Source organism: Notothenia rossii, assembly GCF_949606895.1.
Source record: "Notothenia rossii genome assembly, chromosome: 3".
Classification (NCBI taxonomy): Eukaryota; Metazoa; Chordata; class Actinopteri; order Perciformes; family Nototheniidae; genus Notothenia; species Notothenia rossii.
The window spans coordinates 67,378,196-67,395,999 of NC_136901.1; the positions used below are offsets into that span (position 1 = coordinate 67,378,196).

Genomic DNA, 17,804 nt, shown 5'->3' on the forward strand with positions numbered 1-17,804 from the left:
AGGCAACCTTTGTGAAGAAAATGTGGGAAACTTAATACTGTGTGTTTAATTCTTTGCTAGATAAGACTAAAATACAGAAAGTTCTAAATGTATTTTAAAAAACAAAGGCAAGTGTTTCTGGTGAAGAATATCTATCTTCTCTTTAGTAGGACATTACATTATTGTTTCTAGAAAACATCTTGGAAATTGGAAGACAGACCTGTAAAACAGACCCATTTTATTCTCAAGTGGATAATTCTGGGCTTTAGGAACATTTATATTTTCTTGCCGAATCCTGCTGGACATACCGTATTGTTTCCTGTGTGTGATCATGCTTGTTAATTAGAGCTTCCTCTCATAGTCAGCGTGTTTGGCTCTCCCCCCCCCCCTCCTGTGCAGCAGCAGACAGGTCGGCCGTGGGGACAGGACCACCGGATCCCCTCCTGTCAGCAAGTTCCACTCCTCTAGGAACCCAGACAAGGAGGTGTTGACGGCCCTGGAGGAAAGCCACTTGGTATCAACACCTGACACACATACACATACACACATAGACAAACACAGGCTTCCCTCGCGCAGGGGCCGTCTGCGCACACACACAGACACACATCTGGAGGGAAGCATCCCCACACACAGCGCGGAGGAAAAAAACAAGCCGCATCAGGATTTAATCATACTTAAAGATTTGGCCACTGAAGGTTAGAAATTGAAAACAAAACTTACCAAATAGATTGCGTGGCTCTGACAGCAGAGGCGACGTGGAATTTAAACTCCAGGTGATCTAACTCCGAGCAGAAATGACTGACAGCTGCTGGATCACTGAGGAAGTATGTGTGTAATAGGCAGAATAGAGACTTGTGTCAGTCTGGGGGGCACTGATGATGATTGTGAATGTAGTTAAGTGCATGCTGATGATGATTAGGAAGGACACAAAAAGGGTCAGAGGTTGCCGAGTGTCACTCTGGAGGACTCCCTTCAGAACGGGGCTGTTCATGTAGAGGGGTGTGTGTGTGTGTGTGTGTGTGTGTGTGTGTGTGTGTGTGTGTGTGTGTGTGTGTGTGTGTGTGTGTGTGTGTGTGTGTGTGTGTGTGTGTGTGTGTGTGTGTGTGTAGAGAGCACCTGTAATGGCTCCCAGCTGAGTCCCGCCTCCCCCTGGGATATGCTGAACTGTGTGTGCATGTGTGTGTGTGTAATGAGGCAGTGGCATGCGAGCGGCAGAGGGCCGCTTCCTCTACAGGTGACACCTTTGACCTCTCATCTGTTCCCTGTTGGGGAGAGAAAGGGGGGGGGGGAGGATGGAAAGAGGGGGGACAGGGATGCACAAAACAAGGCTATAAACTGACAGGTAAAACACGTTTTAATGTTTTTAATTGACATTCAATCTTTGCATAAAAGCGCACAGTGAGCCTTAAGTGCTACATGCAGACAATCAGCTTTATTGCAGCTTTTTATAAAGCAGGTTCCAGGCAAACATAGACGATGAGCCCTATCATACAACACAACAAAATAAATAATAAATAAATAAATACATTAGTTTTAGCACTACAGCCACAGGATTCGACTCACATCCTCAGTCATGCAGGTCGGACATTACAGTTACAATACAAACATGCTCTCTTACCAATCAGTCAGTTCATATATAAATAGGTACATAAATAATGTAATCTTACATTATATACATGGTGGTCAACCACCTTAGAATGAGGTAATAGCTATTAAGTAGTACACAATTGCTTAATTCTCAAAAATGTGCGCAAAAAAAATACCATTTACAAATACTTCCAAGGAGTAAAAAATAAAATGCAGCACAGCCGTGTTATTGCTGAGCTAATAAATAATCACAATACATGTTAAATAGGAGTGTGCAAATTAGTATTATTATAGAAACACTGCAGGTGATGCAGTAGGTCACAGGACAGCAGAGGTCCTGCTTCCTCCTCTCGCTCCCTCTCTGCTGGTATTCAGCTCCTTTCATTCTCACAACAGAGCAAACCTTTACCACAGAGCTTTCAGACACACGGCACCACTTTCTGTTTGTTCTCTGCTTCTTCACCCCCTGTCTCTTCTCCTTCCTCCCGGTCTTGTGATGTTTGGACATCATTATGACACCTGGTCTCGCAGTCGGGACAGCCTCTGGGACAGCTCGTCCTGATAACAACACAGAACAGGAAAACAGTCAGAAAAAAACATTCGGCAGCTCTATACAAAAATGCTTTACCTCCGTGACTCTCTTCAAATTAGTTGCTCTTAGATTTCCTATTTCTACAACAAAAACTGCCATTTTATTTATTTATAACTGAATACAATCTTTAGTTCTTATTTTCACAACCGATTATTAATGTATTTTCAGAATGTTAATCCTAATATACCAGTTATTATAAAAAAACAAAATGTCTTTATTATTTTCTGTATACTAAATGGTAAGGGTATTTTTTGGTATATGGTAATTCTTGGCGGGATTATTAACTTTAAAGCCTGTATTTGGCTCATAGAGCAAACATGAGAAGATGGTTGGTGGAAACTAGCAAAAACTATACATTTGAAGCCAGATTTCTAGATGAAAAGCCTGATATAATAGAATAATGTTGAAATGAGATGTCGATAAGAAGGACCTTTATTTATCCCCGTCGGAAAATTCAGGTGTTAAAGCAGCTGCGGAATAAGAGAGTGTATATACAAATGTGCAATGATGGTTTCATATATATACGTTTCTATGTGCCGGTACGAGTGTGAATGAGACTCATATGTAGATTGTGCCATGCTTTGTAATGGCCACTGGATTCAATCTGAATGTGTTTCAATGGGGACATTTTTGCCATTACAGTCTCTGTTCTGATTTTGTCTATAAAGTTAATTAAATACTTAGACAATTCAATAAAAAAAACACAATGCGATATGCACAGCCAGAGGATCGAAAAGAATGTCTCTAGTGAGGCTCGTGGTGAAATCTATAGTTCTTAGAATATCCCGCAACTGCTGTAGGCTTTAAAGGTGAAGGCGTGACGTGTAGCTGTCCTTCACAAAAAACAGATGTGAACAGACTGAAGTATGTTGGTTACAATGGAATCCAATTGTGGCTTGTCAAACTGGAAAATGTATCAAAACATCTTAAGGGAGAACTCAAACACTTCCTGCCACATATTCCACTTTGCCGCCTTATGACCACAATGTTCCACACAGTCATTGTTTGGATGAAGAAGGCTGAATAAACACTGCTTCTGTGTCACAGTATCCGTGAAGACCCACAGCTCCACCACAGGCCGTGGGTTATTTATAGTGATACAGTTCCTTTTTGAAGACGATGAGCATACACAATGACAGGGAAAAGTGTTCTGAACTGCAGGAGTGTGTTAAAGAAGGGTCCGTGTATTCTATTGTCTACGGTCATTGTGACATTTAAAAATAACACCTACTGTACATCATTCTAGCTGATTATAGAGACTGTCCTTACAGATAAATTTTAGAGAGACACCTTTCATAGACAATATGACAATAAAGAAAATCTGTATACAAACACACCAAAAATAGCTACAGCAGAAGAACGGGTGTGTTACCTGCTCTGTAGACGCCACAGATGAAGCCATTGAGGAAGTGTAGCCTGCAGGAAGCTCCAGGTTAAGATCCAACCTAAAAAAGGAAAAGGGAAAATAGACAGGAACACTTTCACCATGAGATTTGCTTGGCTGCTTAGCTGTTAACGTCATTTAAATAAAGCTTAGTACAGCTTCTCATTTGTTAAAGGTCCCCTATTATACTCTATTTCAACAATATATTATAGGTCTCAGATATTTACAATACATGTCTCTGAAGGATTTTGCTCAAAATACCAAACAGACTGGCCACGCCCCTCTGCAAGATATTTTTTAATAAAAGACACAAATGTGCTCTAGGAGGAGATTCAGGTGTTCAGGGCGAGTGTCACTGGTTGGTGATTGGTTAATTGTTCCACAACCCAAAAAAACCTTGTGACAACACAAAGTGGCCAAAATCATTTTTTGTTATAGATGGATCAGGATAAAAAGAGAGATCATATTTTTTCCGAATCTCTTAACATAGTGCTGGCAAAAAAAATATACAAAAGTGGATTTTGCATAATAGTTTTATTAGTCTACTTAAAAAAGTTAGTACATTATTTTTGAAGTCCCTGCATTTATGTTTTTCTCCTATCAATGCATTTGTTGTTGCCATTACTGTTAATTGTTTGGAGGTATGGACCATACTCACCCTGCTTCATCAGCCATCTCATGCAGCAGTGTATCCACTTCATTCTACAGACCAACCAAGAGAACACTCATTTAAAAATAGAAAACATATTTAAGGATTTTTTGTGGGAATAATGATGGGATTAAAAAGGTATGTTAGGGTCTTATCCATAGTCAGTGTATGGTAGATTTTGATAGTGGGATTCTTTTTTAAGGTGGCTAATTATACATTATACACTAACTATAAAGTACCTCATACAACACTGTCAAGATTGTGTATTTACAAGAGCCACTACCTTAAAATAAGGAGGGTAATAAGTACACAGAGTGTTTGAAGTCATGACCTGTCTAAGTTAAAGCTTTCTTCAGAGGCTTAACATTTGCTAGTTATTCTTCAATAAACAAAAACAGACTTTAATTCTAACCCCACTCCAAATAATGCCAACTATCCCTTTAGGTGTGGCTGCATGAACGAGGTATCCCTGCGTGTAGGAGGGCTTCTCACCTGAGGAGTTGTCAGAGTGGTGGTGTTTCCCATGGTGTCCTCCATCTGAGCCGTCTGCACGTCCAGAGTTTCAAACTGGTTTTCAAACTTGTCCATTAAAGCAGAGATCTATCGAGAAACATAGATACTGAACAACAGTCAAAAAATTGTCATATTTGTTTGCCTTTGTCATGTGAAATGTTTTTACCTTCTCCAAGTTCATGCTTTTGAGTGTAGCATCCATATACTTGACCACTCCAGACATGGATTTAGACACCTGGGCAAAAACACATCGCATTGAGTATTAAAGCCTCTGTGGTCTTCATACTTCTTATTGGTCTAATTTGTCTCATTAAAAACAGGATCAGTATTTGAGGTCGCTCAGGGAGAAGGATTTAATGGGGCAAAGTTTGAAGTGCTGTTACCCTGTATTTCCACTAGGTGTCACTTTAAGCTCTTTAAACAGATCATTTGTTATGACTAACTCTCATCCTTGATATTTCACAGATGATGCTGAATAATCTTGTCAAAACCAATTTACCAATAGTTGATGATATTATGGTGGAGAGGTCTTTCATCAGTGCTATTGTGTTCATGTTTTATGAGACGTACATTACAACAACATAAAGAGGTGTTTTTCAGCTATACCCTGCCTCCAATTCTATAGACGCTATTAGGTTCTATTCTGTGAAATGATGCCTGCCCTGTAGTGAACCTGAATGAAAGCTATTTCAAGAGGCAGGTCAGTCTCATACGGGCAAGAAGGTAATAGCCTCAGTCTGCAGCAGAGCTAATGACATTATGTAATTGGTGGCTTTTTGTTTGCATGTCTGCCAGACCCTTTTTCTCCTTCTTCCTCTCCCTGTTTCTTTTGTGTAGAATCATAAAATGAGTAAGTGCCTACTTTCTGACTTTTTACCCTGTGATGGTTACATTATGAAGCTCTTAAAGATCTCAATTATGATGTATAATTCAACATATCAACTTTGAATACGACATATTTTGAAGGTTGAAGAGAGAGACACTTTGGGATTTTAGCCTTTGCAGACCATTTACATGCATAAAAACCTATATGACGCTAAATGAAAGGGAAAACCCCCAACAAGCATAATAGGGCCACTCTAAGTAAAGGTATTAGCATCTACATATATTAAAAAAGTTAAAGTAATCATGTGTAAAATGACATGTTTCACAATCATATACATTATGTTATTGTATTATAAATAAATAAGCAATGATTTGTCTATCCCTTTTATGTTGCAGCTAGTAAAAGTGAAGCTCATTCTAAGAACTTCATTTATCGCTGGGTAGTTTAACCTATAGTAATACAATCACTTTTAATTAATCATATTTTCTATTTATAACCTAAATCTGTCAAAAGTAACTAAAGGTACCAAATAAATCTAGTGCATGAACAAGTGCAATATTTGCCTGTAAGTGCTCCAAAACTATAATGCAGCATTAAGTGAAAATACTTACATAAAGTAAAAGTACCTCATTATCTTGACCTCATACTTGAGTTAATGAACTAAGTTACTTTTTACCATATGAACAACCATATTTACTAAATCTGTACCAGGTTAGGGATTACAAATAAGGGTTTAATTTTGGTAGCAAACACCACACAAATAATGATAACAACAATTGAAAACAATATTAATCAAGGAAGTCATATTGTCAAGTCATATTGTGCAATTTCTTTCTAAATCAAATTATCTCTGTACAAGAGCTTATCTTTAAAAATGATTACATGACTGCAGTAAATAGGTTGGGCATGTTTTCGTTATGGGTGTCATTTACCTGCTTTACCAAAAAGAAATGAAGGCAGATCTTTGACAAAGCATTGACTTGAACTTCTGACCTGGTTCATGGTGACAGCAGTCTGGACCCTGGAAGCCACAGCATCCACACGTGCACTCGTCCTCAGGAAGTTAAGAGACTGGTGCTTCTGACGGATGGCGTTCTCTGCATGGATCTTAGCTGCCTCCATGTTACCCTTCTGGATAGACTGAGAGACAAACAGAAGAGGAGTACATAAACATACATAATACAACATATAGCTGCACTGTAGCCAATGGTCTTTCATAAGTACATAGAAATAAGCACCTGCTTCACTTTAGCCTTTTCTGCCTTTTCCTCTTTGTCACATTTCTTGGAGTTGCGTTGTAGCTCCTTTGTGGCAATCTTGAGGTTGAACAGTTGTTCTGCATGGTTAGTCAAGGAATTGTTTATTTAAGTAGGCTAATGGTTTTACATTGAATGAGAAATGCATTTTTAGGAGGCTTGAATATAAACTGTAAAAACATTGAGCTAACCCTAATCAGTGCAGGCAAGTTACCTTGTTTTTCCTATACAAGTGAAAATGTAAGCTACTAGCAAACCCATCACTGTTTTCGTTCGTAGTTGAATGACTGGGCAGAAGTTACTAGCTGTTAGCTAGCCAACCAAGCTTACATTTGGTTAGCTAACACTCTCACGAGGTAACTGTTTCTACCGATATGCATGTCAGACTTCCCAGGAAAGGATACTCTCCATATTCGACATGATGAAGGTCTTTTTCAGTGACAAAAACTCTGTCCTGCTTATGAACAGATACAAAGTAGCATCCAGTCAGTGATTTATTTCCCAGAGATGTTTGTTTTGGTTTTTTCAAACTGGTGTATCTTCGCTACTTGAGCCGAGAGAATTCCCCTAAGCGTACTTCCGCTTTTGCTTAAAAGCACCTAGACAGAGCGGCAGTAACGTTATCGCATTGGTCTTGATGCCAAAGCGAGTGTGTCTTATTTTATAATATGAACATATTCTTACTTTGGTAGAGCTTTGTCAACATATATAGGTAAGAAACACATTTGTATACCGCCTCTAAGCTGTTACAAGTAGGCGACTACTCAAGGTGTTTCCTTCATATTTGAACTGTTTTGCATTATAATAGCATGTCAGTTACCTTTAAATAAATTACACGAATTCAACATATGTGTACGATGATGTGTGTGCTTAATATAGTCCTTAATGGATAGAATCGCCAGAAATGTGTCTGGATTTAGTCGCTAGACAACGGCATGTGAACCATCTTGATCAAACTTTTATCTTTGAATAAAACTTCTGTCTACCCCTCACCGTCGTCACCATGGATGGTCACGATTTTGCATGGCGTGCCCGCGCCTTCTACGTCACGCCCGTTTGAGAGGTGGACGGGCGCGCGTGTCCAAAGCAGACAAGTTCCATCCAAGCTAAAAATAGTTTGTACCCGGTTTGTACCCAGTATCGGTAGGTTGTGGTACACGTCTAGTGACGTCATTTGTTCTTTTTTTGTGAGGGAGTAAATTGACCTTTTCTACAGCGCCTTGCTTTTTAATGACGTTTCTTTCACAATGTTGATGATGCATTTACGAGAATGTGACATCTGTAACCTTGTTTTTTGGGTTGGACATGGAAAAACAATAATTTGGACTGGCCTGATGGAAAAAATGAAAGAGGGCTTTATAGGCTAATTGTTGTTGAAAGAGACAGCAATAAAATGCATCATGCGGAAAATAGGGATCATCGGTTGTCCAGAGAGAAAGGTTCCGGTGTGCCAGTCGAAAGGGACTGGGATTAACGGCTGGGCCAGGGGGGGTGGGGGGGGGGGGGGGGGGTGGGGGCAGCTTGGATGACTCATACTGTATGTGCTGATGATATAGTCGGACACAGCACTGGATACAATGTGAGCGTTAGGGACAGTGAACAAGTGAATGAAAAGTGTTGTAGAAATAAATACTAAATACATTGTCTCATTAGAGGTTTCAGTTAGCTGCATAATAACATAGTAGTCCTTTATACTGTCCATTTTGACTCCAAGCAAATACAAATAGGCCTAATACTTGTTTGTCTATCCTATAGGCTAGGCCTACTTTAGCTAAAAGTTCCCTCTCTCTGTCTTCAATTTAGCCCGCTTTTTCAACTTGTATTTACAATAAGGATACACAAGGGGCTGTTAAAAATGTTTTCGAATTATATTATATGTCTGTTAACGCCCAAAACACACTACACCATCATTGTTGTAGCCTACTTCCACACACACACCCACACACCCACACACACACACACACACACACACACACACACACACACACACACACACACACACACACACACACACACACACACACACACACACACACACACACACACACACACACACACACACACACACACACACACACACACACACACACACACACACACACACACGCTCCCCAGTCATAACTGAATGACGGCAGGTCGCTATGGAAACTGCGTTACGCTCCGGGCGGCCGGAGGAGAAAACAAGAGCGCGAGGACTCATTTCAGTCTTCACTTCAGCACCAAGCGAGCTCCTGGACAGCGCCCGGATGAACTCGCGGACAAATAGTACTCTCGTATGCGTTATAAGGGACACATCAGCACCGAGCCTCACCGGAGAGTGTAGGGACTTGAGAAGAGAAACAAAGCCAGTCACTGTCGGGACCTGAAGCTCGGAGGAGGTTCTACTATCGAACCGAGAGACAGTCGCTCCCTCAAATGCCACAGCAACAACAGGTACGGACATTCAGTTCTGTAAAGTTTGGATATTTTACTTTTTTTGTGTTTGTCTGAAGCTTACATGCTGTGTTTATAATGTGCTTTAAATCCTGGAGCTCAGAAGTGTGCCCTTTATTCTGCCAGGCACTTAATTGCGGTTAATTGCCCTCACCTGGTGTCCCAGGAGTGAGTAAATGCGTGATTAGGTGATTAGAGTGAAGACCAGCGGGGCAGAGTGCATTCAGCAGTGCTCGTTATCACTCCACTAAATGTAAGACATTAGTGGACTGGGAACCAGAAGCTACAAAACTAAAGCCTGGTTATTTTTATGGGGTAACAACTCTTATTATTTATCTTTTTAGAAGTATTGCCCATGTACAAGTTTAGCAGTAGGCTACTATTTAAAATATTCTAAACTCCAAATATGTAAGACTAAATGTGTGGTGTGCAGGCATTGTAAATGCATTTGGTGGGTGGACACAACAAAGACTGAGTTGTTTCCTTTTTTAACAGCATTACCCCAAGTTCATCATAACTGTTTAAGTAAATGGCAGAGACAAACATATAATATCACTGTATTATATTAATATTAATAAAAAGTCTGGGACACATTGCCATTTTTCCATAGTTTTCTATAAACAGGACATCATTGTTTGTTTCCTGTATTTATTCTGCTGTAAAAAGTGTATACCAGAGACGGCAATCTGAGTCTACAGAGCGTCTTTGTTTGTGTTGTTAGCTCAGTGAATACGAGACCCTCTGTATGTGCTGGGCTTTCAATGGCCATAGATTATGTGCGAGCTGAGCCGATACGCCTGGATGAGTCACTCAGGCTGCAAGTTTGCAGAAGAGTGCGAAAGGGGAGGGGGAGATACAGGGGCTAGCTTGAAAACAGTCCCGCAGTGCCTCTCTGCCTCTCTGCCTCCTACAACCATTGTTTAATGACCAGTGTCAACACCTGGGACTATATTTATTGCCTCTGGATGTATGATTACGTTTTTTTTGTAACTTGAAGTCCACCTTGTTAAAGTGTGGCACAGAGAGGAGAGAGCTTTGTGTTCTCAGACTCAACCTTTCTGTCTTCTGGAAAGCTATTAAGTGGTTTTACAGTGAGTTTGGAGGCTAAATTAAGTGCCGTTTTCCAGCTGAAATGTACGCAACACAGTTTAGAAGACTCATAAACACTTCCTGGTAGATTGTTTGTGGTTATCACAGGGTATCGCTCTCTGATGCCTGACAAACTGACCTGAAAGCATCCCATTACTGCCCATTAGTATCCCAATGTCTACCCTGCTGGTATTGACAAATCATAGTAATCAGCAGCATTCAGCCACAGCACTGACTGACATCTATTGATTAAAACAAACAAAAGCTCATAATGGGCTGCCATGAACCACAGTTGCACACTCAGACGCACTCAAGACGTTTGCATGTGCCTCTACTGACTGACTTGAAGAATAGATCTAGTTTGTAGAGATTGATAGATGGAGTCTGGATGCAGAGGCTGTGTGCGTAACTGCCAGGAGGAGGATTACGAAGCCTAACAAACATAATTGGCTGATATTAAATCCCACTTTGTTCCAATTTGTGTTACGATTTATAAAGGTGTTATATAAAACAACCTTGTCTGCACTGCACTCAGAGGAGTGTGCGCAAGAGCCATTGTTTGTTATGTACACAAATAATGTGCTTCACACGGACACAGAAACAGATGTGTGTCTTTAATTAGTGACGTTGGTGTGATTAATGCAGTCTGCTGGAGATGACTCATTCAGCTTAACCCTTGCGCCTCTGGTGGAAACAATCAATAAACAAAGATGTGCTCTGCCCTTACATGTCATTTCAATTATATACTCCATACGTTCTTATCAAAGAATGCATTATCTGGTATTTTTTCTTTCTTAAAAATTAAACTGATTCAGGTATGACTGTGATTGGGTAAAAATAAAGGAACTAATTGGTGTGATTCCAGTCAAACTCTTCCTCTTCCTTTGTTGCGATCTGGTTGAGCTGTGGATAAATATTCATGCAAATCACATCTACGTGGACCCCTCCATGTGTCAGCATGTCAACAAAGCAGTTACATTAGCATTTTTGAAAAGCTGTCAGCCAAGCTGTGACTTGCAGACAGCAGACTGGCAGGGAGTGTGTTTATGCGTGTGAGCAATGTGTGTGTGTGTGTGTGTGCGAGACAGAGAGAATGACAGAGTTAACTCAGAATTGGTTGGTGACTTGTAATAAAATCTTGTCATCCTCCTTCTTCTCCCTTCAGGGCAGCAGCATGACTGAAACTAAATCCAGTCAGCGGTTCCAATGCCTGAACGCTGAGCAGGTAGAGGTCCTCCATCAGGTTCTGTCAGAGGTGGTTCCAATCCACGGCCGTGGGAACTTCCCCACGTTGGAGCTGCGTCCTCGAGACATCATCATGGCTGTGCGGGCCAGGCTGCAGAAGCAGGGAATCACAGTGAGAGATATTCGTCTGAACGGATCCACGGCTAGCCACGTCCTCGTCCGAGACAACAGAACGAGCTACAAGGACCTGGACGTCATCTTCGGAGTGGAGTTGCCCAGTCAGGAGGAGTTCCAGGTATGATTACTGCTTGTTAGGAAATGAAAGCAGATAAATGGAATATGAGTGGAGCCTTAACCAGCATTCATTTTGCTGAGCCATCCTTGAGCACGTCTTCTATCTCAGGGTGTTGCAAAATAGATTTTTATAGTGCTACATTGATAATGATTTTTCTGTTATCCCTACCTTCATTTAACTGTAGAACATCTTGTTTTGTATGGTGAATCAATGGCACTGGCCTTAATATCACATTCTTCAAATATTAATTTCAATGATAGAAGCATCCCCAAATTCTAGTCATAACTTGTTCTGTCATGTTTTGACCTTTTCTTCTCTAAGGTGATCAAAGAGTCAGTACTGAGCTGTTTGCTGGACTGCCTACCTGCTGGGGTCAATCGAGAGCGGATAAGCAGCGCAACAATGAAGGAAGCCTACGTCCAGAAAATGGTCAAGGTCTTCAATGAGCACGACCGCTGGAGCCTCATCTCGCTCTCTAACAACAGCGGCAAAAACCTGGAGCTCAAATTTGTAAGCACGCTGAGGCGACAGTTTGAGTTTAGCGTTGACTCCTTTCAGATCATTCTGGATCGTCTTCTCGAGTCCTACATGCAGCAGGAGTTGCAGGAGAAAATGAAAACTGGTGAACTTAGGGAGCAGCCTGCAGAGAATCAGAAAAAAGACTCTTCTTCTCTGCTCAGAGAACTTACTGCCCCGAAAACAGAAAATGCCTCTGGTAAAGACTTCTCCATCAAAGCAGAGGCTCAGATCAGCCAGAAACAACAGAGAGATGAGGTACATGAAAAGCAGTCCAACACTGTACCCAATACACAACAAATTGAACAGTCCAACCAGACAAAAGACTCCGAAGTGGAGAAAGACAACAAAGGCATAAAACCTTTTGAGCTGAAAGAAGCGTCAGAGCACAAAGAAACATTCAGCTTTTCTGACCAGACTTTACCAAAACTTTTGTCACAAGAGAAACAAACCTCTGAGAATTCTGACCAGACTTCACCAAAACCTTTGTCAGAAGAGAAACAAACCTCTGAGAATTCTGACCAGACTTCACCAAAACCTTTGTCAGAAGAGAAACAAACCTCTGAGATTTCTGACCAGACTTTACCAAAACTTTTGTCAGAAGAGAAACAAACCTCTGAGAATTCTGACCAGACTTTACCAAAACTTTTGTCAGAAGAGAAACAAACCTCTAAGAATTCTGAACCACCAAACCAGATTGAACTCAGACACGAGCCAGAGCTCCCAGACATCACCAAATGTCCAACAACAGTAGAAATGTCAGAGCCAACCCAGCCCTGTGATGACCAACAACCAGCACATTCAAATCACCAGGAACTCTCTGTCCAGAAAGAACAATCCAACCACACAAAACCCCCTGATGAAGGAGAGGAACTCACAGAACAGATGGCACACTCCGAGTCACCAAAAAGCTCAAACAAAACCCAGGCAGAGTCTCTAAACCTGGCAGAAGAATGTCACAGAGCAGACTTCTCTGAGTGTTTCAGTGAGGATCAGAGTAACGATGAGAAAGATAAAATGCAACATTTGACTGCTCCTGACTCCAGCACATCTTCACCTGCAAAGATAGAGACACAGGTAGAAGAAGAGAGACAAGAAGAAACAGAGACAGTTGAGCAAGAAGAGAGAAAAGATGAGATGGGAATAAGAGAAATGACAGAAGAGATCATAGCATCAGAAGCTACAAACATAGACAACACACAGGGTATTGATTGTTCCTGCTCCACCTCTTCTATATCCCTTTTTCTTGACAACACAAAGCATGCCAGTACACAAGATACAGCAGAGATTCACAGCACACTTGACACAGATAATTCAGATAAAACACCGAGCACACTTGAAGCTGAAAGCCTTCCAGATACTCAGGATGGTTTACCTGCACCGCCCAGCCTTGTTTCTGACAAAAAGACCTCCTCTTCTCCCTCATGTAAGGCCTCAGAGAGACTTGCTCACATGGTGGTGCTTAAACACATCTCTCCCAAACCCCCTCGGAGGATGTGTAGGAAGGTATCCCCCAATAGTGACCCACATCAAGTCTCTGATGGCGAATCTGTCGTAGATCCAAACCCTTGCCCTAGCCCTGAACCTGAGATAGTATCCGACCCAAAGCCCAGTTCAGACCCTACAACTACCCCAACAACCGGTAACTCTACGAAAACAAACCCTGAGCATCAATCCACCCCTCCCAGTAACCTTGCTTGTGACATAGGCCTTACTCCTGATCCAGCCCCTGATATAATCTCCACCTCTGCTGTGGATCCCTTTTCTGATTTAGCTCAAGATCCCTCCTCCAGTCAGCTAATCACAGAGAGTTCATGTGAGACAAGTATTCAGAGCATAAAAGAGACCCCATCCACACATTGTGATGAGCAAAGCAACCCTTCAAAGAGTGAAACTGTCCCTGCACCCAGACAATCAAAGCCGCTTGCTTCAGTGGACACGTTAGTTTCACTCACCAATACATCCTCCTCCAACACCCAGGAACCTGTACATACCTCAGAAGTTGAGCTCAGCGATGAAGATGAAATCAGAGTAGTACAAACCAAAAAGATGGACTTTAGTCAGCTGATTGACAGCCCACAAAAGAGCACACTTGTCACGCCTCCTGTTCCCTGTCCATCCCCTCCCCTCCTCAGTCTTTCCCCTCCCTGCTTCACAACCTCGCCCCCCATCCTCAGCCCTCCCCGATGTCTAACACCTCCCTCTAACTTCCTCTCATCTGCGCTACTGAACACTGTCAGCCTCGAGACCAACTTTAGCTCTCCACCCCTGAGTTTCAGCCCTACCTCATCCTGTCTCAGCTCCCCTCCGTACCTCACCCCAACTATGCTTAGCCTCAGCCCTACTCCAGTCTGTCTTAGTCCGCCTTCCCCCTGCCTCAGCCCTCCCATCCTCTGCCTCACTCCACCGGTGGAGTCAGAGGACCTTGTACCTCAGGTATCTTCGCATATGGAGCCTTCGATACTGAAAACCGACAGCGAGGATGAGAATAAAGAGTCCTCCCCTCAGCCTGGAAATCCTATCCTACAGTTAGAGGATAAAAAGGAACACGATTATATCTCATCGTTGCCTGAGGTTTCAGAGCCAGTGTCTTTTCCAATCACAATTCCTGGCACCACCTCACATGTGCTTTCTCACTCTCAGTCTGAAGACTCTGGGGAATTGGCCCCTCCAGAAGCCGATGAGGCATCCAGCCCTGTGCCTGAGAGCAAAGAGGCCCCTAAGGTAAATGCAGTCATGCCTGAACAGTGCATCGCTCCTCAGGCAACTGCCTCAGTCCCTGCTGTCGAGGTCCTAGCAGAGAGCATGTACGGTGACTTTGAGGCAGCCATGGATCACCTGCGCTACCGCCTAATCGCTACTAGAAACCCAGAGGAGATCCGGGGTGGTGGCTTGCTCAAGTACAGCAACCTGTTGGTCAGGGACTACCGACCGGCCAGCGAGACTGAGATAAAAACACTGGAGCGCTACATGTGCTCACGCTTTTTCATCGATTTTCCTGACGTGCAGGAGCAGCAGAGGAAGATCCTGTCCTACTTGAAGAACCACTTTATTGGGGAGGAGAGGAGCAAGTACCAGTACCTGATGACGCTGCGGCGCGTGGTCGACGACAGCACAGTGTGCCTGATGGGACATGAGAGGCGTCAGACTCTGAACATGATCACAGTGCTGGCGCTGAAGGTTCTGGGAGAGCAGAACATTATCCCCAACACAGACCATGTGACATGCTTCTACCAGCCTGCCCCATACCTTGCTGATCACAATACCCCCTATTTAGCAGAACCCAGCTACTGCAGCTACTACATACCCCAAGCGGGATCAACTCTGCTTTACCAACCCTACCCCTTACACTTGCACACACAGACTGGACTAGTCTGAAACACGCACACACACACACATTATAATTACACAACTCACACAATCTTGCAAGGAGAAGGTGCTTTTCATGAGGAAAGAGCTGGAGAATGGAAAAGTAATCCAGGGATAAACTGTTTGGTCTATAATAGACCTATGTGGGTGGGATTGAGTGGGTTTTTACAGTAAACTCCCTGAGTACTCTGTAAGGTTCTAATATGATTAAATGTAATTATCTGGGCTTTGTGGGAAAATAATAATTCTTCCAATATTGCCGAAATTCCAGAAAATGCTTTATGCACTGCATGAGTCATAGCCCTTTTGTCTCCCTGGGAAACCAACTGTGCTGTTGACATTCAAAAACATTCACAGGCACACACACATGCATACACAGAACACACACTTCCAGGTTCTTGAATTCTTGTCACTCTTTTCATGTTCTTACTGTGTTGTTCTTAATGGGTTTGTTCAGAATGTGGACCTTTCCTGTGGTTGATATTGTGCATGGATAAATTAGGACTGTTCTCTCACTGCCAAATACTGTGTTACTACTATGCTTCTTAAACAGTTTCATGTAACTTTGTTAATCCTTTACTGAAGGGGTGTACTCTGAAAAAAAATACTTAAAGGGACAGGTCTACCAGTGTGTACAGTACTTTAATCAGAACACACAAACATGCATGCACCACACGTACACACATATGTGCACACCAACTGGCCGGCTGTTTACTGTATTAACACAGTTAGACGATGCATGAGTAGCTTAATATATACAGTAGAGTAGACCACATCCTGAAGTTAAAGCGAAGGCTTTTAATTTAATAAAAATGTATCTATTTTTGCAAAACTTTCCAAGATAATACTCATTGGTAAACAAACTGGTTAATTCCTACAGAAAAATGCCAACAACAATGCCTTTGCAATAGACTGTATAGTGTATTGATTACAGTATATCGTGTGCAGATACACTGCATTGTTTTCAGGTAAAATGTGTTAAGATGTAGTGCTTGATTCCTTTGACTTGTGAAGTCCTTTCTGTAATCATGTGAAGTACTGTACCATCTAGTGTTGATTTATTTAATGTTAATGTTTACCCTATGGAGGTAGTAGGGTTATATAACCATCTTTGGGTCACCTCTAAACATGGCCAATTGAGATCTGTCTAAACTGAAGGAGTGCATTTTAAACCTCTGTGACTCCTATCAGCATAAATCAGCATCCTCTTATCCACAGTCAGAATCAACATGAAACAAGTTTAAATCCACCTCAAACCTTTTGAATCCAAGTTCAAAGCCAAACAGCAACTATGACCAAAGATGGTTTGGTAGGGAAATGAAGTGCCTAAATGTGAGACATCATTGGCATGTCTTTATCTCACTGCACTGGGGGTGTTAATGGGCTGGGGCTGGGTTGGGTTGGGTTGGGTATGTGTTCAGTTGTTGACCCCTGTTATTGCTGCCCATTTTGATGTCTTCTTTAATGTAGTCCTTTGTTGTAATTTCTTCATGTACATTTTGATAAAATAAAGGCGTAACTCAACAAACCTTCAGATATGTAATTATTGCTACAAATTATTTTAAAGGTAACGTGTCGAAATGTCATCAAATCCTAATAAATAATACCTGCAGTGGCCACTAGGTTTCGGCAGTCATTACCCTGTTCCTCGCACATGTCTCTACACTCCATATTCCAAGCAGCCTTCCTAGGCATTGGCCAAAGCATAACAAAACATTAAAATGTTATATCATTTTCAACATGTTACTAATGTTCCTATATTTTATTTTGATCATTGGCTTCATGTTAAAAGAAAACTAGCTAACCATTTGCCAATTACCTTTCTTAGCTATTGTTTAGAAGCAAACAACATCAGTCTCTAAACAGCTAGCTGGCTAATCTTAGCTTGGATTAGGTTATAGTAGCAATCATTATCAAAAGTGACGTCATACATTATAAACCTAGACCCCTGCTTATCAATTATTGTTAGCTAAAATCCATTCAATAGTCAAAAACACATAACAGGGTATATGCAGGAATCCTGAAGTCAAATTTAATACCTTTTAAGACCCTTTCCATACATTTTAAGACCTCATCGCAACTTTGAGTTCTAACCGGTTACATTGGCAACACACTTTACCTCACATTTACT

The 17,804-nt window shown here is 41.8% G+C and overlaps 2 protein-coding genes across 3 annotated transcripts; one reads left to right on the top strand and one right to left on the bottom strand.

The window, feature by feature from the left end:
• Nucleotides 1–1,315: 1,315 nt before the first annotated feature.
• LOC307033780 (charged multivesicular body protein 1b-like) lies at nt 1,316–7,448 on the bottom strand. Of its 2 annotated transcripts, none has more exons than XM_079672388.1 (8): nt 7,191–7,448; nt 6,769–6,866; nt 6,524–6,670; nt 4,871–4,939; nt 4,684–4,791; nt 4,201–4,244; nt 3,531–3,603; nt 1,316–2,124 (listed from the first exon to the last, which is right to left on the bottom strand). In XM_079672388.1, exons 1-8 carry the CDS (start codon nt 7,204–7,206, stop codon nt 2,077–2,079), a joined length of 603 nt encoding a protein of 200 aa, XP_079528514.1. In that variant the 5' UTR covers nt 7,207–7,448; the 3' UTR covers nt 1,316–2,076. The 2 variants fall into 2 exon arrangements, with proteins under 2 accessions (XP_079528514.1, XP_079528515.1); XM_079672389.1 differs by lacking the exon at nt 7,191–7,448 and adding an exon at nt 7,001–7,152.
• Nucleotides 7,449–8,718: 1,270 nt separating this feature from the next.
• LOC307031441 (uncharacterized protein) lies at nt 8,719–17,054 on the top strand. The gene is made up of 3 exons (XM_079668558.1): nt 8,719–9,219; nt 11,474–11,788; nt 12,110–17,054. Exons 1-3 carry the CDS (start codon nt 9,202–9,204, stop codon nt 15,680–15,682), a joined length of 3,906 nt encoding a protein of 1,301 aa, XP_079524684.1. The 5' UTR covers nt 8,719–9,201; the 3' UTR covers nt 15,683–17,054.
• Nucleotides 17,055–17,804: the final 750 nt, after the last annotated feature.